At 35.5% G+C, this 23804-nt stretch overlaps 1 protein-coding gene and 1 pseudogene across 19 annotated transcripts in view; one reads left to right on the top strand and one right to left on the bottom strand.

Moving 5' to 3' along the window:
• Nucleotides 1-23804, top strand: part of BCAS3 (BCAS3 microtubule associated cell migration factor) — a 754554-nt gene that overhangs the window by 341942 nt on the left and 388808 nt on the right. For all 19 annotated transcript variants that reach the window (XM_078373699.1, XM_078373700.1, XM_078373696.1 and 16 more), the window contains one exon: nt 8701-8965. In XM_078373699.1, the coding sequence (XP_078229825.1) occupies nt 8701-8965 (265 nt within the window). The remainder of the gene's footprint in view (nt 1-8700; nt 8966-23804) is intronic.
• On the bottom strand, nt 5871-7324 carry LOC118154032 (immediate early response 3-interacting protein 1 pseudogene; annotated as a pseudogene).

Here is a 23804-nt window from a genome sequence, read left to right as displayed (position 1 = left end):
CTCTATAACATGAGTATTCTTTTTGTTTTTAAATTACATTTTAGGTTTTGGGGTACATGTGAAGAACATGCAGTATTGCTGCATAGGTACACACATGGCAGTGTGATTTGCTGCCTTCCTCCCCATCACCTATATCTGGCATTTCTCCCCATGCTATCTCTCTCCAACTCTCCACCCCTCACTGTCCCTCCCCTCTTTCACCCCAACAGACCCCAGTGTGTGATGTTCCCCTCCCTGTGTCCATGTGTTCTAATTGTTCAACACTAGCCTATGAGTGAGAACATGCGGTGCTTGATTTTCTGTTCTTGTCTCAGTTTGCTGAGAATGATGGTCTCCAGGTTCATCCATGTCCCTACAAAGGACACGAACTCATCATTTTTGATGGCTGTATAATATTCCATGATATATATATGTGCCACATTTTTCCTGTCCAGTCTATCATCAGTGGGCATTTGGGTTGGTTCCAGGTCTTTGCTGTTGTAAACTGTGCTGCAATGAACATTCATGTGCATGTGTCCTTATAGTAGAACGATTTGTAATCCTTTGGATATATACCCAGTAATGGGATTGCTGGGTCAAATGGAAGTTCTATTTCTAGGTCCTTGAGGAATTGCCACACTGTCTTCCACAATGGTTGAACTAATTTACACTCCCACCAGCAGTGTAAAAGTGTTCCCATTTCTCCACATCCTCTCCAGCATCTGTTGTCTCCAGCTTTTTAATGATCGCCATTCTAACTGGCATGAGATGGTATCTCAATGTGGTTTTGATTTGCATTTCTCTAATGACCAGTGATGATGAGCATTTTTTTCATATGTTTGTCTTCATGTATGTCTTCTTTTGTAAAGTATCTGTTCATATCCTTTGCCCACTTTTGAATGGGCTTGTTTTTCTCTTGTAAATCTGTTTTAGTTCGTTGTAAATTCTGGATATCACCCCTTTGTCAGATGGGTGGATTGAAAAAATTTTTTTCCCTTCTGATGGTTGCTGATTCACTCTACTGACTGTTTCTTTGGCTGTGCAGAAGCTGTGGAGTTTGATTAGGTCCCATTTGTCTATTTTGGCTTTTGTTGCCAATGCTTTTGTTGTTTTGATCATGATAAACGATGAAGGGGATATCACCATAGATTCCACAGAAATTCAAACCATCATCAGAGATTATTACAAACAACTCTATGCACATAAACTAGTAAACCTGGAAGAAATGGATGAATTCCTGGACATTCACCTCCTCCCAAGCCTAAATTAGGAAGAAGTCAAAACCCTCAAGAGACCAATAACAAGGTGTGAAGTCGAGGCAGCAATTAAGAGCCTACCACACAAAAGAAGCCCACTTCCAGATGGGTTCACAGCCGAATTCTATCAGACATACAAAGCGGAGCTGGTACTATTCCTTCTAAAACTATTCCAAATAATCCAAAAAGAGGGAATCCTTCCCAAATCATTTTATGAGACCAACATCATCTTGATACCAAAACCTGGCAGAGACTCAACAAGAAAAGAAAACTTCAGGCCAATATCCATGATGAACATAGATGCAAAAAATCATCAATAAAATACTGGCAAGCCAATTGCAACAGCACATCAAAAAGCTTATCCACCATGATCAAGTAGGATTCATCCCGGGGATGCAAGGCTGGTTCAACATACACGAGTCTATAAACATAATTCACCACATAAACAGAATCAAAGACAAAAACCACATGATTATCTCAATTGATGCAGAGAAAGCCTTTGAAAAAATTCAACAGCACTTTATTCTAAAAACCCTCAATAAACTCGGTATTGATGGAACGTATCTCAAAACAATAAAAGCTATTTACGACAGACCAACAGACAATATCATACTTAATGGGCAAAAACTGGAAGCATTCCCTTTGAAATCTGGCACTAGACAAGGATGCCCTCTCTCACCACTCCTATTCAATATAGTACTGGAAGTTCTAGCCAGAGCAATCAGGTAAGAAAAAGAAATAAAGGGTATTCAGATATGAAAGGAGGAAGTCAAATTGTCTCTATTTGCAGATGACATGATTATATATCTTAGAAGACCCTATCATCTCAGCCCAAAATCTCCTGAAACTGATAAGCAACTTTAGCAAAGTCTCAGGATACAAAATCAGTGTGCAAAAATCACAAGCATTCCTATACACCAATAACAGACTTAAAGAGAGTCAAATCAAGAACGAACTGCCATTCACAATTGCTACAAAGAGAATAAAATAGCTAGGAATACAACTAACAAGGAACGTAAAGGACCTCTTCAAGGAGAATGACAAACCACTGCTAAACGAAATAAGAGAGGGCACAAACAGATGGAGAAACATTCCATGTTCATGGTTAGGAAGAATCAATATTGTGAAAATGGCCATACTGTCCAAAGTAATTTACAGATTCACCACTATCCTCATCAAGCTACCAATGACCTTCTTCACAGAACCGGAAAAAACCACCTTAAACTTGATATGGAACCAAAAGAGAGCCCACATAGCCAAGTCAATTCTAAGCAAAAAGAATAAAGCAGCAGGCATCACACTACCGGACTTCAAACTATACTACAAAGCTACAGTGATCAAAACAACATGGTACTGATACCAAAACAGAGATATAGACCAATGGAACAGAACAGAGGCCTCAGAGGCAACACAACATATCTACAACCATCCGATCTTTGACAAACCTGACAAAAACAAGCAATAGGGAAAGGATTCCCTGTTTAATAAATGGTGTTGGCAAAACTGGCTAGCCATGTGCAGAAAGCAGAAACTGGACCCCTTTCTGACACCTTACACTAAAATTAACTCCAGATGGATTAAAGACTTAAGCATAAGACCTAACACCATAAAAACCCTAGAAGAGAATCTAGGCAAAACAATTCAGGACATAGGCGTAGGCAAGGACTTCATGAGTATTCTTAAAATGAAAGAAGGAAATTCCTTTTTATTGACAGACCAGGAAGTGGTCTTGATCATAAGTGTTTTAGAAAAAGATGTTAGATAAAATAGTTCAGTATCAATGCAGCTGGAACACAGATTGTCTAACTTTATATAGTTGACTCTGTCATGTGAAAATGTATTTCATATTATAATATTAATTTCTTCTGGTACTGGGTTTCTCATCTCTTGCTTTTTCTGTTTACATCCTTCTGTGTCCTGCCTTTCCCTTTCTCTTGCTTTTCTGCTACTTCCATTCTTTCTTCTGATCTATTTAGAAAAGTCAGTTAAGCTGAACATAATCGTAGGCAAGCTACAGAGGTTAAACACTTCTGGAACAACTATTTATCTGACATACTGGGAGTGTTGTGAGTTAAATTTCTCAATTTTCAGGACAGTCTTTATAACATTAATGTGTCATTTGGATGTGTTTAAATAATCGGGATTGGCAGACATGTGGTTGAATTTTGAGTTTGTTCATGTATTGATAATGTTCGTCTAGCAGTTTTCTACCAATGAAGTCTCTTATCTTGATACATAAGACTAAAATTTCTTTTTTATTTAAAAGATTCCAGGCTCTTTTAAAAACTTTGATGGCTACCTGTAGCTTTTGTTCATGGTGCATCTCTGAAATATATAGTTTTATTTGAAGATCTTGTATATTGAAAAGTGCTTCTCTGACTACTTGGGTACTTTTCCCTAATTTTGATATTATAATGAAGCTAATATGCCTCATACTCATAGATATGTATATATATAGCTATTTTTTAATTTTTGTGGGTACATAGTAGGTATATATATTTATGGGGTATTTGAAATATTTTGATACAGGCATATTATAAATAATAATCACATCAGGGTAATTGAGGTATCCATCACCTCAAGCATATATCCTCTGTGTTATACACAATCCAATTATACTCTTTTAGTTATTTAAAAAATATTTTTTAGTAATTTAAAAAATTTTTGTGGGAACCTAGTAGGTACGTGTATATATTTATAGAGTACATGAAATGTTATGTTTTGTCCAGGTGCTGTGGCTCATGCCTGTAATCCCAGCACTTTGTAAGGCCGAGCTGGGTGGATCACCTGAGGTCAGGAGTTTAAGACCAGCCTGGCCAACATGATGGAACCCTGGCTCTACTAAAAATACAAAAATTAGCCGGGTGTGGTGGTGGGTGCCTGTAATCCCAGCAGTTGGGAAGGTTGAGACAGGAGAATCGCTTGAACCCAGAGGCAGAGGTTGCGATGAGCCAAAATCAAAACACTGCATTCCAGCATGGGTGACAGAGCAAGACTCTGTCTTAAAAGAAAAGAAATGTTTTAATACAGGCATACAATGTCAAATAAGTGCATAGTGAGGAGTGGGTTACCCATCTTCTCAAGAATTTATCCTTTGAGTTATAAACAATTCAATTGTATTCTTTTTTTTTTGAGACAGAGTGTCACTCCCGTTGCCTAGGCTGTAGTGCAGTGGCACAATCTCAGCTCACTGCAACCTCCATCTCCAGGGTTCAAGCGATTCTCCTGCATCAGCCTCCCCAGTAGCTGGGAGTACGGGCATGTGCCACTATGCCCAGGGAATTTTTTGCATTTTTAGTAGAGACAGGGTTTCACCATGTTGGCCAGGCTGGTCTGGAAATGCTGATCTCAGGTGATCCACCTGCCTCAGCCTCCCAAAGTGCAGGGATTATAGGTGTGAGCTATCACATGTGGCCTCAATTATATTCTTTAAGTTATTTAAAAATATATGATTAAGTTATTATTGACTATAGTCACCCTATTGTGCTATCAAATAGTAGGTCTTACTCATTCTATTTGTTTAAAAATGTAAAATTAAATTATTGTTGACTACAGTCACCCTGTTGTGCTATCAAATACCAGCTCTTATCTATTCTTTCTATTTCTTGTACCCATTAGCCATCCCCACTCCCACCTCATCCTTCCACTACCCTTTCCAGCTTCTGGTAAACATCCTTCTATTCTCTGTATCCATGAGTTCATTGTTTTATTTATTTATTTATTTATTTTTAATTTAATTTTTTTTTTGAGATGGAGTCTCACTCTGTTGTCCAGCCTAGAATGTAGTGTCGTGATCTCAGCTCACTGAAACTTCCACCTTCTGGGTTCAAGAGTTTCTCCTACCTTAGTCTCCTGAGTAGCTGGAATTATAGGCATGCACCACCATGCCTGACTAATTTTTGTATTTTTAGTAGAAACAGGGTTTCACCAAGTTTACCGGGCTGGTCTTGAACTCCTGACCTCAAGTGATCCACCCACCTCTGTCTCCCAAACTGCTAGGATTAAAGGCATGAGCCACCGCTCCTGGCCAAGTTTATTGCTTTAGGTTTTAGATCCCACAAATAAGTGAGAAAATGCAAAGTTTGTCTTTCTGTAAGTGACTTATTTCACTAAACATAAGAACCTCCAGTTCAACCCATGTTGTTGCAAGTGACAGGATATTATTCTTTCTTTTTATGGCTAAATAGTACTCCATTGTGTATATGTACCCCATTTTCTTTATCCCTTCATCTGTTGATGGGTCCTTAGCTTGCTTCCATATCTTGGCTATTTTGAATAATGCCACAGTAAACAGGGAAGTGCAGATATCTCTTTGATATATTTCCTTTCTTTTGGGTATATACCTAGCAGTGGGATTGCTAGATCACATGGTAGCTCTAGTTGTAGCTTTTTCAGGAACCTCCAAACTGTTCTGCATAGTGGTTGAATTAATTTACATTCCCACCAATAGTGTGTGAGGGTTCTCTTTTGTCCTCGTCCTTGCCGTCTTTTGGTAAAAGCCCCCCCCCCCCTTTTTTTTTTAACAGAAACTCTCATTTTATTTTCAGCTTTACATTTTTGACAAGTGCAAGTTGAGCCAGTGATATAAATATTCCAATAATGATTGAAGTGATAACTTCTGCCACGACGTCCTCTGTATCTCCATTTCCTCCACTGATATTCATCCAAATAATAAAAGTAACACAATTGCAATTGAGTTTACTATTATCAATGGCACTCTCATCACAGTTCTTACAGATCAAATAAGGTTCATTAGCTGCGATTTAATTCCTTCTATCCAAATCCACCAATTCCCTGGTCTGTTCCTCAACCAATGTTCTTGAGGAATCGCTCCTCATGTAGCATAGCCATGGCATTAACGCAGAGCAGGGCTGCCTGCAGTAATGAGTACAGGGTAAAGGCTGTGGCTGTCTGGAGCTGCCCAAAGTCCAAGTGATTTATCTCCAGTCGCCGCAAGGGACGTCAAAAGCTCTTTTTTTTTTTAAACATGGGGAAGATGATGTCTCATTGTAGTTTGATTTTCATTTTTGTGTTGATCATTGATGTTGAACATCTTTTCATATACTTGTTTGTGATTTGTATGTCTTTTGAGGAAATCTATTCATACCTTTTGCCCATTTTTAAATAGAATTGTTAGATTTTTTTCTTTTGAGTTGTTTGAGCTCTTTATATTTTCTAGTTATTAATCCCTTGTCAGATTGACAGTTTACAAATATTTTCTCCCAATCTGTGGGTTATCTCTGTCGATTGTTTCCTTTGCTGTTAAAAAGCTTTTTTAACTTGATATGATCCCATTTGTCTATTTTTGCTTTGGTTGTCTCTGCTTGTAGGGTAATACTCAAGAAATCTTTGCCAATGTCCAGGAGTTTCCTGCAGTGTTTTCTTATAGTAGTTTTGTAGTTTTAGGTCTTAGATTTAAGTTTTTAATCCATTTTGATTTTATATGTATATGGTAAGAAATATGGGTCTATTTTTATTCTTCTGCATATATATCCAGTTTTCCCAGTACTATCTATTGAAAAGACTGTGTTTTCCCCATTATATTTTCTTGACATCTTTGTTGAAAGTGAGTTCTCTGTAGGCATGTAGATTTGTTTCTGGGTTCTCTACTCTGTTCTATTTGTCTGTGTGTCTGTTTTTTATGCCAGTACCATGCTGTTTCAGTTATTTGAAGTGAGGTAATGTGATTCCTCCAGTTTTTTTCTTTATGTTCTGGATAGCTTTGGTTATTCTGGGTCTTTTGTGGCTGTATGTACATTTTACGACTTTTTTTTCTATTTCTGTAAAGAATGTCGTTGGTATTTTGATAGGGATTGCATTCAATCTATAGATTCTATATGGTATTATGGATATTTTAACAATATTGACTCTACCAATCCATAAACATAGAATATCTTTCTGTTTTCTTGTGTCCTCTTCAGTTTCTTTTTATCAGTGTTTTTTAGTTTGCATTGTAAAGATCTTTCACTTCTTTGGTTAATTGCTAGTTATTTGATTTTATTTGTAGCTATTTTAAGTGGGATTACTTTGTAAATTTCTTTTTCAAATTCTTCACAGTTGGCATGTAGAAATGCTTCTGATTGTTGCATGTTGATTTTGTATCCTGCAACCCTACTAAATTTATTTATGAGTTCTGATAGTTTTTTGGTGGAGTCTTTAGGTTTCTCTGAATGTCAGATTATATGATCTGCAAACAAGGATCATTTGACTTTTTCTTTTCCGACTTGATTGCTCTGGCTAGGACTTCCAGTACTTTATTGAATGACAGTGATAAAAGTAGCCATCCTTGTCTTGTTCCAAATATTAGCAAAAAGGCTTTCTGTTTTTCCCTGTTCAGTAAGATACTAGCTGTGGGTCTGTTGTACATGGCTTTCCTTGTGTGGAGGTATGTTCCTCCTATACTCAGTTTTTTGAGAGTTTTCATCATGAAGTAAGGTTGAATTTTTATTGCATATATTTCCAACATCAATTGAAATGATTATATGGTTTTTATTCATTGTTCTCTTGATATTATGTGTGATATCGATTTGTGTATGTTGAACTATCCTTGCATGCCTGGGATAAATTCCACTTGGTCATTCTAAAGATTTTTGTAATGTGTTGTTGGATTTGGTTTTCTAGTATTTTGTTGAGAATTTTTGTGTCAATGCTCACCTGGGATATTGGCCTGTAGTTTAGTTTTCTTTTCTTTTCTCTCTTCTTTTCCTTTCTTTTTCTCTTTCTCTTTCTTTCTTTCTTGCTTTCTCTTTCTTTTTGATGTTTATATCTGGTTTTGCTATCAGTAATACTAGCCTTGTGGAATGAGGTTGAATGTATTCCTTCCTCCTCTACTTATTTCAATAGTTGGAGTATGATTGCTATTAGTTCTTCTTTAGATATTGGGTAAAGCATCTAAGATTAAGCAGTGAAGCTTTTGGTCCTGGGGTTTTCTTTTTGAGACTTTTTATTACAGCTTTAGTTTCATTACTTGTTACTGGTAAGTTCAGGTTTAGGATTTTTTCATGGTTTGGTTTACATATATTCTATGACTGCTTTGACATTCCAAGAGTAGAGTTGAGTAATCGCAATAGACAGTAGAGCTTTTACATCCTACAAGGCCATATGGCCTCTAATAGAAAAAGTTCGCCAGCTGCTGCAGATACATGAGTTGTTGTTGTTATCAGTTATGTGTGTGTGTTGGGGGGCGAAGGGCATTGAGTGTTTTAAGATCTTCTTTATTTGCATCTCACCTCTCTTCCGGGTCCTGTATGCCTGACTATTGAAGTAACATTCTACCTAATGGAGTTTTGATCAACTGTCATGTGAAACTCATCTATAGAATATTTTTTTAAATTTTATAGCCCGATCGTAGGTACATTTGGTAATGGGGCAATCATTTACATTCATATTTGGTGATGTGTGATAACTCTTAGATAAATCCAAGTAGTTTGAGACATTTTTGTATCTTTTCTTATATCATTTCTAGGTACAAGACATCTGCTTCAGCCATGACTGTCGCTGGGTTGTGGTCAGTACTCTCCGGGGTACTTCCCATGTTTTCCCCATCAACCCTTATGGTGGCCAGCCTTGTGTTCGTACACATATGTCACCACGAGTAGTGAATCGCATGAGCCGTTTCCAGAAAAGTGCTGGACTGGAAGAGATTGAACAAGAACTGACGTCTAAGCAAGGAGGTCGCTGTAGCCCTGTTCCAGGTCTATCAAGCAGCCCTTCTGGGTCACCCTTGCATGGTAATTTTCTGTCTCCACTCTTCTATTGAATCTTCCATTTGTTCTTATTTTTACAGTTCTAGGATAAAACTAAACTTTTAATAGTCTTTTCCTGTAAAAAGATCTTAGGCTTATATGAAATTATTAAATTTTAATTTAATAATTAAATCATTTAATAAATTGGAGCCAGTATAGTAATGGTGATCTTTACCATGCTATTTTAACTCCCTATTTCAATATATAATGAATATTTGGTATTATATTTATGGAATGTAAAACTTGGAACTATTATTATAACTTCAGAGAACTGAACCTTATTTTACATATCTCCTCCAGAACATTCTATGTTCAACTGGACACGATGGTTTATTAAGAAACATTCATTGTAGCAAAGAAATGGTCATGGGTAATGTGTATTTTAGAGAGAGCAGCATTTGCGTTTTATTTTAAAATGGGATTGGTGGGATTTCTGCTAATATGTCACAGAAAAAAACAAACAAAAGCAGAGCAAATAGCTTTGTAATCATCATCCCAGTCAATAAATGGAACATTATTGGAATCTCTCTTTTATGTACCTTCTCCATAACATTAAACCACAAATCTCACTTTTCTGGTAACCACCTCTTTAGTTTTTTTTTTTGAGACAGAGTCTCTGTCACCAGGTGCCAGGCTGGGGTGCAGTCACATGATCTTGGCTCACTGCAACCTTTGCCTCCCAGGTTCAAGCAATTCTCCTGCCTCAGCCTCCGGAGTAGCTGGGACTACACACATGCGCCACCACGTCCAGCTAATTTTTATATTTTAGCAGAGACAGGGTTTCACTATGTTGGCCAGGATGGTCTCAATCTCTTGACCTCATGATCTGCCCTCCTCGGCCTCCCAGAATGCTGGGATTACAGGCGTGAGCCACTGTGCCCAGCCTACTTTTTAAAATAGTTCTCCTGAGCAAGTATCCTTAAACAGTGTTGTTTCCATTTTATGTAAATGAAATTATAGAGTATGTGTATTTTGAAATATTTGGCTTCTTTAACATTATATTCGTGAGGTTCATTTATGTAGTTGCAGGTAGGTTTAGTTCATTTATTTACAGCTCTCACTTATTCCATTGTACTTCTATTAATTTATCCTTTCTACTACTGCTGATATACATTGCATGGTTTCAGGTTTGGGGTAATATGTATACTAATTTTTGAGGGGAAATTCTTGATCACAATGTAGGTGAAACTTAACCTTGATAAACAACACTGGAGTGGTTGTACCATTTCATTATCATTAGAACGACAGAAAACGTTGACATTAGATCACTTTTTCTGGAGCAGATTTCCCTTGATAGGTGACCATTTTAGGTTTTCAAGATTGGGGAATCTTAGATAGAGAGACTATGGTTACCACAGAAAGTCATTGTTATTTTATTAATTGATCTGAAATTCACATAACATAATATTGACTATGTAAATGTGGCAGTATATTTATAGTGTTGTGCCACTACTACCACTGTTTCCGAAACATTTTCCTTACTCCAAAAGGAAACTGCATGTTCTTTAAGCACTTACTCTTCATTTTTCTTTCCCCTAATCTCCTAGCAAACACCACTCTCTGCTTTGTAGATTGTTAAATTTACTTTTTCTATATATTTTATATAAATACAATTATAGAATATATGACCTTTTGTTTATGCCTTCTTTCATTTAGTATAATGTTTTGGAGGTTCATCCACATTGTAGTGTATATTAATACTTAATTCATTTTTGTGGGTAGATTATATTCCATTGTAGGGATATAATGCAATTCTTCCATTCATCCAGTGATATACTTTTGGGTTGTCTCTACCTTTTGGTTATTGTGAATAGTGCTGTTATGAGTATGTCTGTACATGTATTTGTTTGAGTACTTCTTTGTAATTCTTTTGAGCATATACCTATCCTAATTTGTTTCAACTTCTATACTGATGGCATTATACATTCTTTTGTAATATCTGATGAATTCCAGATGTGTGTGTGTGTGTGACACACACACGCGCGCGCACACACATACGTACTGTAGGAAACTTTAAGATAGACTGAAAAAAAATACAGGTAAGTATTATCCTCGGGACTTTTGTAACTCAAAAAAATGAGACCTGTTTTCTCCTGAGATCATACTTTATGCTTTGGCTCTATTATTTTTAATGAGAATGATTGTTATTCATGTGTATTTTACTTAACTAGTGACCCATGATATTTAAGGTTGAAAATTTTTAGAATCAGTCCTAGATGCAAAAGGTTGTTGGGAGCTAAACATTAAGTATACGTGAACATAAAGATGGGAGTAGTAGACACTGGGGACTCCTGGAGGGAGGAGAGTGGGAGGGGTGAGGGTTGAAAAACTACCTGTTGGGTACTGTGCTCACTACCTGGGTGACAGGATCATTTGTACCCCAAACCTCAGTGGCATGCAGTTTACCCATGTAACAAACTTGCACATGTGCCCCTGAACATAAAATAAAAATTGAAAAAAAAGCTTATATATCAAAAAAGTCTTTAGAATTTTAGTACAGTAAACTTTAGAAAGCTATGAGATGTTGATATTTTCAGCTATTTGCAAGACATTGTATTTCAGACTTAACTAGTTACATTTTTGGTATTCATGTTAAAATTGTGTTCTCTAGATGTATAGTATAGGTTCTTTGGGGACTTTTCCTTTTGTGTTAAATATTTCTCTTACCTTAAAATTTCACCAAAATCTTTTGGCAAACAGATTTGCTGTCCACATGGGGCAGCTAGGTCAATAAGAGAAACCACAGATGTATTAGTAAATAAAGAAGTATTTGTGGTCCCTACATTTATATGACTTCAGAAAATATTCCCTTGAGCTTCTTTATTGTTCTTATTCTTGCGTCTTTATTCAGCAAACCACATAAGAGGTTTTGTGCTAGGCTTTAAGCATAATGTGCACAAAAGATTATGGTCATTCTTACCCTCATATATCTTCTATTCAATGGGGAAAGACAGATATTAAATGGCTATGTACAAATATTTTTTAATATATTTTTGTTGAAGGTTGCAAGTGCCAATTAATGATTTTGTCATTTGTAAAAGGATGGTAATTAAAAAGTAATACTAGATTTCCAAGTCAAAATATACTGTTTTCTCTCAGCTTTGTTGCTTTCTTGTCTCTCCTCATGATTTTTGCAGAAATATCAGAGAGGAGAATCCACCCTGTTTGACACTGCTGCTGTACCTAAGATTTCTTTTTGTAAGCAAGGAATTTCAGGCAGCCTATTCCTCTTGATAAATAACACGTATTAAAATTTTATTTCCAGAATTTCCCTCTATTACTCTGTGTAGTTTTTCTCATTTTTGAAGCATAGACATTAGAGCTATGGTTATTTTTCTTCATGTTTTTTTGTATCTTACATGTCATAACAAAATGGGCATTGTTGTTGGTTAGTTCTAAAAATGATGTATTTACAGTTTGTGTGGGTAAACAGTCTGATGCTGGTCAAAAACAGTGTAAACCATTGAACAGGGAGGGATTCATCTTGAAAATGAATCATGTTTTGGCGGTATCACCGTTGTTTGTCTGTGCTCTTTTTAGCCAAGTAAAGGAAACTGTTAGATAACAGTTGATATAGGGGTATTTCCTTTTTACTCTTTGGAGCCAATCCAGTTTAGGTTAGGATTATTTTATCTATTTGCCAATTTTTTTTAACTTTCCAGAGGATGTTTATTTATTTGAAATATAGTCTTTATAAATATCTCCTTCATTTCCTATCTTGTTGCATGAACATTTACTTAGTCTAGTTGAGGAGTTTTGTTTTTGTTTTTGTTTTTTTTTTAAAGAGGCCAGGAGGCAAGGAGAGGAGTTCTTAACTTGTGATCCATGAACAGGATAGGAAAAAATTTACATCTTTATATTCACTATCCTTTAACCAAAAGTAAGCATTTCCTTTTTATTATGAACATAAAAAACACTTGAAAATAATATTAACAGTGCTTGTGATATAATAGAAAATGCAGACATATGCATGTCACTTTATATATGAAATATATATTTTGAAGTGTCTTGCATTATTGAATATATTTAAAAATACTGTTTTTACTCATCACTACTTTGAAATTATTATATAATATTTTAGTATTAGTTGATTACATACATTACTGTAGCACTTTATTTTTAAAATATTGATAGCTGTACTTTAATATAGTACATTTTCTTTTGTAATTATATGTCTTTTTTTCATACTTTGTAAGTATTATTATAAGAAACATTCCTCAGGCTTCCCCAGACTGTCCAAATAGTCCTTGATACAAAAATGGTTAAGAATCCCTGATCATTATTTCTTCCCTCATCTATATCAGTAATCTCTAACTTCTTTTTTTTTTTTTTTTTACTATCACAAGCACTTGCTTTGTTAACCATAAATATGATCTGCCAGTTTTCTGCTTAAGATCTTTGTGTCTCACCATACTCCTAGAAGGCTGGAGAATGTCCTATCTTATTTCCAGCTTCTTGTCTAAACCATGCTTAGATTTCTGTATCCTTCCCTGAATATGTCACATGTATTTATTTTTTAATAACTTTACTATTTGTGGCTTTTCTCTATTTGACATTATTATTGCCTCTTTGAATGCCTACTAAGCAAGCTAAAATATTACTGCCTCTCTTAAGCCTTCTTTTGATTTGTATCATCTCAGTCAACCTTGGTATTGGTATGCTCTGTATCCTTTTATCATATTATAATATGCAAGTTATTCATTGATATGTCTGGGTTTCCTGTTAGATTGACCTCCATGAGCACAAAGTCTTTTTGTTGCTATCTGGGCAATTGACATAGATTCTAAGGCTTTATTTATTTAAGATGGAGTCTCGCTCTGTCACCCTGGCTGGAGTGCAGTGGCACCATCTTGGCTCACTGCATTCTCCGTCTCCTGGGTTCAAGTGATTCCCCTGCTTCAGTCTCCTGAATAGCTGGGATTACAGGTATGTACCACTATGCCTGGCTGATTTGTTTCTCTTTTTCTTTTTCTTTTTTGAGATGGAGTCTTACTCTGTCTCCCAGGCTGGAGTGCAGTGGCACAATCTCTGCTCACTGCAACCTCTGCCTCCTGCGTTCAAGCAATTCTCCCCTCTCAGTCTCCTGAGTAGCTGGTCTTATAGGCACATGCCACCACACCTGGCTAATTTTTGTATATTTAGTAGAGATGGAGTTTCACTGTGTTGGCCAGGCTGGTCTTGGACTCCTGAGCTCAAGTGATCTGCCCACCTTGGCCTCCCAAAGTGCTGGGATTACAGACATGAGCCACTGCGCCCAGCCTAATTTTTGTATTTTAAGTAGAGACTGGGTTTCGCCATGTCGGCCAGGCTGGTCTCAAACTCCTGATCTCAAGTGATCCACCTGCCTCAGTCTCCCAAAGTGTTAGGATTACAGGCATGACCACTGCGCCCAGCCCAATTTTTGTGTCTTTAGTAGAGACTGGGTTTCGCCATGTTGGCCAGGCTAGTCTCAAACTCCTGACCTCAAGTGATCCACCTGCCTCAGCCTCCCAGCATGCTGGGATTACAGGTGTGAACCACCACACCTGACCAGATTCTAAGGCTTTAAACCAGAGTTTTAAAACATCTTGAAACTAGAGTTTTAAAACATGTTTAGAAGTTCTAAAAAAAAATTTTAGATTTAAATAATTACTTGTTAGAATGAAGAGCTTTTTATTCATAGTAACAACTTAAAAAAATTAATATCTCTAAGACATCATTTGATCAACAATGTTAATCAACATTAATTAGTGTTTATTGTGTCCAGGCACTGTTCTGTGTAGTAGGAATATAGCATTGAACAAAAGAGCAGGATGTCCTTGTTACCATGGAGCTACTGAGAAAAATGAGGGAAGGGAACTAGGGAATGCCTAGGGAGGATTGTGATTTGAAATTAGTATGCTTCCCATAGGCCTCACTGAGATAACATTTGAGCAAAGATCTGATAGAAATAAGAGAGAAATTCATGTAGAACAGCCAGTGTAAAATCCTGAAGTGGGAGTGTGCCTGAAATGTTCAAGGAATGATAAGGAGGCCAGTGTGGCTGAAGCACACTGCTTAAAGTATGTAATAGGTGATGATATCAGAGAGGTAATATGGGCAGATTATTGTTGGCCTTTCACTCAGTGTGAGATGAGGAGGCTCTGGAGGGTGTTGAGAATAAGAGTGACATGAGAATACTATGTTTTGGCAGGACAATAGTGGAGGTCTGTCTGTATTAAGAACACACAGTCTGTATGTGGACATGGGTGGAAACTTAGTTGAGAAGAGTTAGGAGAGTATTGCAAAAATTCAAGCAAGAAAAGATGAGGTTTGGAGTAAGTTGTTTATAGTGAAGATTGTGAGAAGTCATTAGATTCTTGATATATTTTTTATGGTATGGCCATCAGAATTTCTGGTAAGTTTATGTCAAGTCTGAAAGAAGAGATGAGTCAAGATGACTAGTAAAACTTTGAGCCCAAATATCTAGAACGATAAGGTTGCTGTCAATTGAAATGAGGAATGCTGTGGATGAAGCAGGTTTTATGATGGCAACAGGATCAGGAGTTTTGGACATGCTAAGTTTAGTAAAATGTCTCTTTGACCTCCTACTGATGACGTTAAGTAGGTAGTTGGTGCTATGAGTCAGGAGGTCTGTGGAAATCAGTCATTTATAGAGTGATAAATGTTTGCAACACATAGATAGCTGAAACAAAAATGGGATGGGATCACCTTGTAGGTGAGTGAGTTTAAAAAAGAGATGTCCCAGGACTAAGCCCTGGGGCCCTCTGATATTAAGTAGCCGGTGACATACAAAGGAAAACTATGAAAAGTCCTAGAGGCCAAGTCAATTAATTTTTTTAGAGAGAAAGGAATGATTAACGTGTTGAATTCTACTGATTGATCCAAGAAAAAGACAGAAGACCATTAAAATTAGTAATATAGAACTGTGGTCCCCAACCTTTTTGGCACCAAGGACCAGTTTTGTGGAAGAGTTTTTCCATGAGCCAGTGTGGGGAGGGGTGGGAGGTTTCGGGATGCAACCGTTCCATTTGAGATCACCAGCCATAAGTTGGATTTTCATGAATCCTTAAATGTGCGGTTCACAATAGGGTTCGTGCTCTGACGAGAATCTAATGCTGCCGCTGATCTGACAGGAGGTGAGCTCGGGCCGTAATGCTTGCTTGCCAACCACTCACCTCCTGCTGTGCAGCCTGGCTCCTTACAGGCCACAGACTAGTACCAGTCCATCGCCTGGGAGTTGGGAACCCCTCATGTAAAAGACGTCTGTCTTTGATAAGAACCCTTTTGGTGGGATGGTAGGTGCCTTATTAAAATCCAGTGGACTTTAATAAGAATAGGAAGATAGGCCAGTGCTGACAAGTCTTTCAGGGAGCATTGATGTAAGGGAAAGCAGGAAAATAGGAAAATTAGAGGGGACAGAGGATGTTACTTTCTTTTTCACAGGGAAATGGGTAGTGAGGATGGGTGCAGGTATTGGAGCTTTAAGAAGAAAGGCAAAGGTAGGAAATAGTCCTCTAGGAGAATAGGCATTCCTTTCACCAGTTAGTAAATTTTCATTAAATAAATAAAGCATATCTATCACTGTTATTTGTGCCCTAAGTAAATTTAATGACATGTCTTTACTTTTCCAACTTCAATACCAAGTTTCTACACCTCGATTACTTTCTCCCTACTTCTTCAGGTATACATTCAACCCCATCTTTCAAGCCTAGCTTGTGAGGTACTTTCTCCCTCTAAAAATAGGTTGAACTTCATATATTTGCTCCTTACTCTTTATCTGTACTGATAGTTTTCTACTTTCTACCTATCATCATTATTGTTTTAATTTTAGATAAGGGAGTACATACATAGGTTTGTTACATGGGTATATTGCATGATACTGAGGTTTGGGCTTCTATTGATTCCATCACTCAAATAGTGAACACAGTACCCAATAGGTAGTTTTCAACCTCCCCCTCCACCTTTTCCTCCATGCTTTTGAATTCCTAGTGTCTGTTGTTCCCATCTTTGTGTCTGTATGCACCCAATGTGTAGCTCCCACTTATAAGGGAAAACATGTTATATTTGGTTTTCTGTTTCTACATTAATTCACTTAGGATAATGACCTCCAGTAGCATCTATTTTGCTGCAAAGGGCATGATTTTATTATTTTTTATGGCTGCATAGTATTCCATGGTACATATGTACCACATTTTAAAAATCAAATCCACCATTGATGGGCACCTTGGTTGATTGCATATCTTTGCTATTGTGAATAGAACTGTGATGAACATATAAGTGCATGTGTTTTTCTGTTAGAATGATTTATTTTCTTTTGGGTGTATACCCAGTGGTAGGATTGCTGGGTCAAACTGTAATTCTATTTTTAGTTCTCTGTGGCATCTCAAAATTGCTTTTCTTAGGTACTGAACTAGTTTACATTCCCAACAACAGTGTGTAAGTATTCCATTTTCTCTGCAGCCTCACCAACATCTGTTGTTTATTGACTTTTTACCAATAGCCATTCTGATTGGCATGAGATAGTACCTCATTGTAATTTTGATTTGCATATCTCTGATGATTAGTGATAAGCATTTTAATACGTTTATTGGCCACTAGTATGTCTTCTTTTGAGAAGTGACTGTTCATATTCTTTGCCCATTTTTAATGGAGTCATTTGGGTTTTTTTGTTGTTGATTTAAGTTTCTTATAGATTCTGGATATTATTCCTTTGTTCAGATACATAGTTTGTAGTATTTGTCCCCATTCTGTAGATTATCTGTTTACTCTGTTGATAGAAGCTCTTTAGTTTAATTAGGTCATAATTGTCAATTTCTGTTTTTGTTGCATTTGCTTTTAAGGACTTAGTAATAAATTCTTTGGCTAAGCTAGTGTCTAGAAGAGTTTTTCTTGTGTTTTCTTCTAGAATTTTTATAGTTTCAGGTCTTACATTTAAGTCTTTAATCCATCTTGTGTTAATTTTTATAAGTGGTGAGAAGTAGGGGTACAGTTTAATTCTTCTGCATATTTATAGTTAGCCAGTTTCTCCACACTATTTATTGAATAGTTACATCTTTTCCCCATTGTTTATTTTTGTCAACATTGTTGAAGATTATCAGGTGGTTGTAGGAGTGCAACTTTATTTCAGAGTTCTCTGTCCTTATGATGTTGGTTATGGGTTTGTTATAGATGGCTCTTATTATTTTGATTCTACTTGTTATTTTTGATGCTAATGATTACTAAGTTAAAGCTTCCTTGGTGAGGGAAATTGGAGGCCCTGGAATCAGACTCCCTGGTGGTAGAATCTATCTTACATGATTTCCTAACTCTGTAACCTTAGACAAATTATTGATTCTATCTGTACCTCACTTTTCTTTCTGTAAAATTGGAATAATAATATAGCAATCTTATAGAGTAACCATGAGAATCAGAGCACTTTAAATAGTGTTTGGCACATATCAGTAGAGGATTATTTTAGCTGCTATCATTAGTATCATTATTGATACTGCTGTTAATATGAGAGTCTATAGAAATGATTCATTATTTATATTTTTGGTACAGTTTCTCTTATCCAGAAAACAGGATAAATGAGTAATTCACTAAATCATATATAAATTAAATATAGTAATTGTGTACTTATTCTTGAAAGCTTTTAGAACAATCCTGGCCTCAGTATTCATAAGTTGAGTTTCTACATTGTTTCGGAAATGGAGACACTAATATAAAACCAAAAGTGATGGTAGTTTTATCATTTTAATTGACTTTTGCTCATTTTAATGGCATACATCAGGAAATATGGTTTTATAAATCAGTACACCTATTCTTGAGGCTTTGTCATTTCTTTATTTTGCAAATTAGTTTTCAATTTTAGGTTCAAAAATATAGAGTTTGTTGTATCATGGGACTTTTAAGGAATTTGTTTTCTTCCTGCAATTCCCATTGAGTTAACAAGCAGATCTTGGATTCACTTCTTCAGTTGTCTGGAATTACTGGAAGTGTCTGCTTTCCTATTAACTTGTTCATCCTCAGTCGAGGAGTCATCTTTGAGTCACAGCTTTTGGCATCTGAATTCTGTATTCTGCTTTGTCTAAATGGAAGTAGTTGTTGAGACTTGGAGACATTTGCACAAAGCCTCTCATTTCTTGGACTTGGAGCCTTCATATTTCAGTAAAGTGCTTTTACAAAACTGGAAGGATCACTTTCTTTTAAGCATCTGTATGAGGCATTCTTTTTACTACTCAGGGACTCTGTTTATAGCTTTCATTTGATGGTTTATTATAATTTTAACTTTTGTTGATCAGTAGTTTTCTTGATGTAGACCACATCACAATTGTAAATACAAAACAACTGCACATTTCAGCCTTATATAGTTTCACCTTCTTAAGCGAATCAATGATAAAGTGATGTTTCTCGACTTCTCTTTCTCCATCACTGTTTACTTGTGGATTGAAGTTTCCATGTGTATGTTTTAATTTTTGCCAGTAAAAATCAATCATGTGCACTGTAGCTCTGCTTTAAATTTTATGCCTCATATGACATAGAGTATATAAATAGTATAAACATGTTAAATGGAAAAAAAAGATCTTATGGGGTGATATCTTGATTTAGTACCTGGGTCTTTATTGATTATGTGTACTTTATTGTTTTAGCTCAAATGCAGTTTTGTTTCTCATTTGTTGTTTTCAAATTTAAAGTTTTCGTGTTGAATTTGTTTTCTCAAGTTATTCTATCATCTTTTAAAAAAATGTTGCTATAACGCTTTGCTAGTTTTGACATTTACTATTTTCTCAAGATAGTGCAGATGAGTTTGTTAGGGAAAGTGGATAAAAAAGATTGACCTCATAATACCTTCCTGAAAACAAGATGCTTTCATTTGAGAATCATTAATGAAGGAAACTATTAAATGAAGATTGTACAGTTGTTGTTTCTAAATTTTTTTAAGATAAATTTTAGGTTCTCAGTAAAATTGAGAGAAAGGTATAGATAGCATAGTTTTTGAGGAAAATAAAATTGCCTGTGGGATATCTTTTAAAGGAAACCTGATATTTAATTGCTTACAAATTATACTTTAAAATTTAGTGCTATGAAAATTAATTTTAAAATATTTTAAACCTAAATAAACTCTATTTAGATACTTTATCGTTTTGTGTATTTCATTTTGGATATAACATGTTTCTTTTCTCTGTAAGTTTGCCTTTAAATAAATGCCAGATAATGTAGTTATCCCTTGACGCTAACCCAGAATTTCTTCTTTTCTTTTTACTGCTTGTGGAAATATTTTTACTTTCCTATATATTTTTTACATTGGCAAGTCATAAACTCCAGATTTCAAAGTAGTTTTATTTTTAAATGGTTAATGAGACATGCCTCTAGAGGGCAATGTTTTCTCAACTTTTCTAATTGTAACCAAGGCAACCCTGGCATGAACTTGAGGTAATAGGGATGTTAATATCTTATCAGATCTTGAATAGCCTCTCTTCCTTTTTATTATGTTTTCTGTGATTTATTCTTCAATGTCTTCTTAGAGAATTAGACTTTGGAAATATATTACTATCAATTAATGTCCTTTCTGAGTACTACATGCAGATACCCAGTTCCTCTCAGTGAATGCCAGTGATTGAATAGAGGTAAATATTTTAGTTATATCATTTGAGTAGATGGGGTCATTATGCTAAATTTTTTTTTTTTTTAATTCTCTATGTGTTGCTGTTTGCGGACTTGTAATCTGTATACTTTATGATGTCAGAATGATTAAACTTCATTTTTGAGGAATTAAGGGATTATAAGGGCTAATAGTTATCTCTTTTCTGTTAACATTGGTTGTTGTTTACCTTTTAAATATAATTTTTATTTTTTATCAAAGAAATACATGTATTTATTATAAAAGTCAAAAATATAATTTTGTCATGAAAGAAGGCACATTTTGGCCTATCCTCCTCACTCTCGGGTGTCATTCCCCAGAGCCTTCTTCTTTCAACTCTTTAGTTTTTTTTCTCAGCTAGTTTTTTTTTTTTTTTTTTGGCCCTTTCCTGGAAATCCTATTACTTGAATAATGTATTTCCTACATGGAGCCCTTAACTGTCTTGCCTATTTTCTATTTTTTTTAACTTTATGAGAATATCCCCAACAAATCTTCTGTTCTTGTTGCATTTTTATTTCTGCAACCTCTTTTTAATATGCTTTTCTTTCAACATTTATTATCACACCCTATTCTTATTTTATATGTGTAATATTTTTATCTCTTTAAGAGAAATAAATTTTGAAGCTTTTTTATGCTCCTTTTATTATCTCCATTTCCTCAGTTCCTTTTTCAATTTTTTTATTTTGTTGTTTATCTTTAATGTTGGAGAAGCAATTTTTTTTTCTTTTCCTACTTTCTTTTTTCCTTTCCATTCTCTCTTTAAATAGAGACAGAATTTTGCCTTGTTACCCAGTCTGGTCTTGATCTCTTGGGCTCAAGCAATCTGCCCACTTCAGCCTCCCAAATTGCTTGGGATTACAGGTGTGACCCACCAAGCCATCTGGAGCAGTGATTTTCAGCCCTTGACTGTACATTATACTTAAGCTGGATAGATATGAATAATACTGAGGCCTAGAATCCATCCAATTGATTGAACCAAACACTGACCTCAGTGACTGGGAATCCTTGATGGATCATTGGCTGATCATTTTTATTTTATTTTTAAATTTTATTATTTAATAATTTATTTTTATTTCATTTTTATTCAGCTAATCAACAAATAAACACTAAGGAACTGATTAGAAGCTTTTGAATGTGGGAAGGGCATACCACCTTATAGGTATCAGTGGTATATCAGGTAGGATTTGCCATTTTGTCACTATCTGTAAGTCTTCCCACAAAGAAATCCTTCTATCCTCTGTTCAGGGTGGGGTTGGGGTAATGAAGAATTTCTGGCAATAAACTTAGAAATTAGTTTTTAAGAAATTGAAGGAGTTACATTATTTTTGTCTACTGATTAGAATAACAAAAAGAATTTGGAGAACCTATTTGCATATGATTGCAAATTTCCCTAGTTAAGAAGTATGATCGCAAACTTCCCTAGTTAAGAGGACAGTTAAGTAAGAAATTCTGGTCTGGTTTCACTGAAATACAAATATTTCTATGGAAATGTGGAGATGAAATTTTTAGTTGCCAAAGTAAATAAATGTAAAAACTACTTATCCAAATATAGATGTACAAATGGGTAGAACAACAAATGAACATAGTTCATTTCCTTATGTACTTATCAAAAGGAAGACTTGAAATCTTTTTTAAAAAATTGGAGAAAAATTGGAGAGGAAGAAGAGAGTGAGTAGGCATCTTAGGATGTGTAATAGCTGGAGTCTAAGTGATTGACCCAAATGAAGAGATTTAGAAAATATCAGACTTGAGAATATCAGACAAGAATAATCTTGAGGTTAAAATCTGAGCAGGAAGTAGAAATCTGCTAGTTGATAGTTGTAAACTACAAAAGGATAACAAGACTGGGATCAGGGCTATGCCAGGATTATGCATACAAATAGAAATTACGATGGTTCTTACCATGATAAGGTAAATGGTACTTTGAATTTGAGGAGGATGAGAAAAGGAAAAGGATTTAAGGTTCATTGAAAGAGTTATTAACATTGGATGATGTGTTTTTGCAGGTGAGAATATTGAAGCTAGAATGAGGCACAAGAGGGAAATTACTATTTCAGAATGGACCAAGGTGGAATTAACATGGGCACTGTTGTTGTTGGCTTCAGAAGAAATAGAGCATTCCATTTCCTGTTTTAAGAGCTATCACTAGTGAGGAAGGCTTAATTAATGTTCAATAATATTTCACTCTGGTTTAGTTTTGGAACAGATTAAAATGTGTCTGTATTTGATAAAACCATAGATGAGGGAAGATACAGCATGACAGTACTGATAAATGAATATAGCTTTCTGGCAGTGCTACAGCTGATTAAGAAGTGTTTCAGCTTGATAGGGAATTACAGGGAAAGAAGAGTCATTATTTCTCAAGTGGGGATTGTCATGGTATCACTCCTCTTTGTGGTTCTTACTGTCAAGGGTCTTTTATAAAAGTAGGTTTTACATACCTAGGTAAATTCATAGGCATACTTTTGGAAAACTAAATCTAGAAGAGAAGGGATTGATCTATTTAGTATTTGTGTGGTGTGCTTAGTTTGATTTTTCTTTTTTTGGGAAACTGTTCCACAAATTGTTGATAGTTTAAGCAGCTAAATTGTATATTGGTTTCCTGTTTTCATCTTGAATAAAATATGTAAGCATATTTTGATAGATATTTAAATGTTTTAAAACTGGAAATAAAGTATATGTGAATAGAAAGGTTTTATCTGCCCTGTTGTCAAAAATGCTGATTTGGCCCTTTTGCACTCTACTCCCATCTTTGCATGGTTGTTATAATCTGTTGCTCTTTCCCATCTGAAGGAAATGCATCTTTGACACTTCTCATGACCTGAGTCATGATGCTGAAATAGAGCCAGAAAATATCCTTAACAGTCTTGGGTAAAAAGAAGGAAGGCTTCCGTAGGATGGGGCGGGAGAATAGGGGACTGTGGGGAGAAGAGAGTCTTTGCTATTTCAGTTTTTACATCATTTTGATTGTTAGGCAAGTTACTTACATTTTATGGCTGTACTATTTTATTCAGGAGAAAATGCTTTGATTTTATATTAAAGTGTTCCTTGTGTGTACTTTCTTCAATGTATAGGTGTACAAAGTATATAAAGATAAGTTCTGCAAATATAAAATTCAATAGTTTTGAGTTCTCCAGATCTAAGAAAATATACTTTAAATCTTGCAATTCTATATTTTGTCTTATTACAAAGTGTTTACCTCAGAACCATGTTCTGATACTT

This window comes from Callithrix jacchus, chromosome 5 (assembly GCF_049354715.1).
Source record: "Callithrix jacchus isolate 240 chromosome 5, calJac240_pri, whole genome shotgun sequence".
In the NCBI taxonomy this organism is placed as follows: Eukaryota; Metazoa; Chordata; class Mammalia; order Primates; family Cebidae; genus Callithrix; species Callithrix jacchus.
Note: the sequence above shows the minus strand (reverse complement) of the source record. Positions and strands in the feature narration are given on the sequence as shown.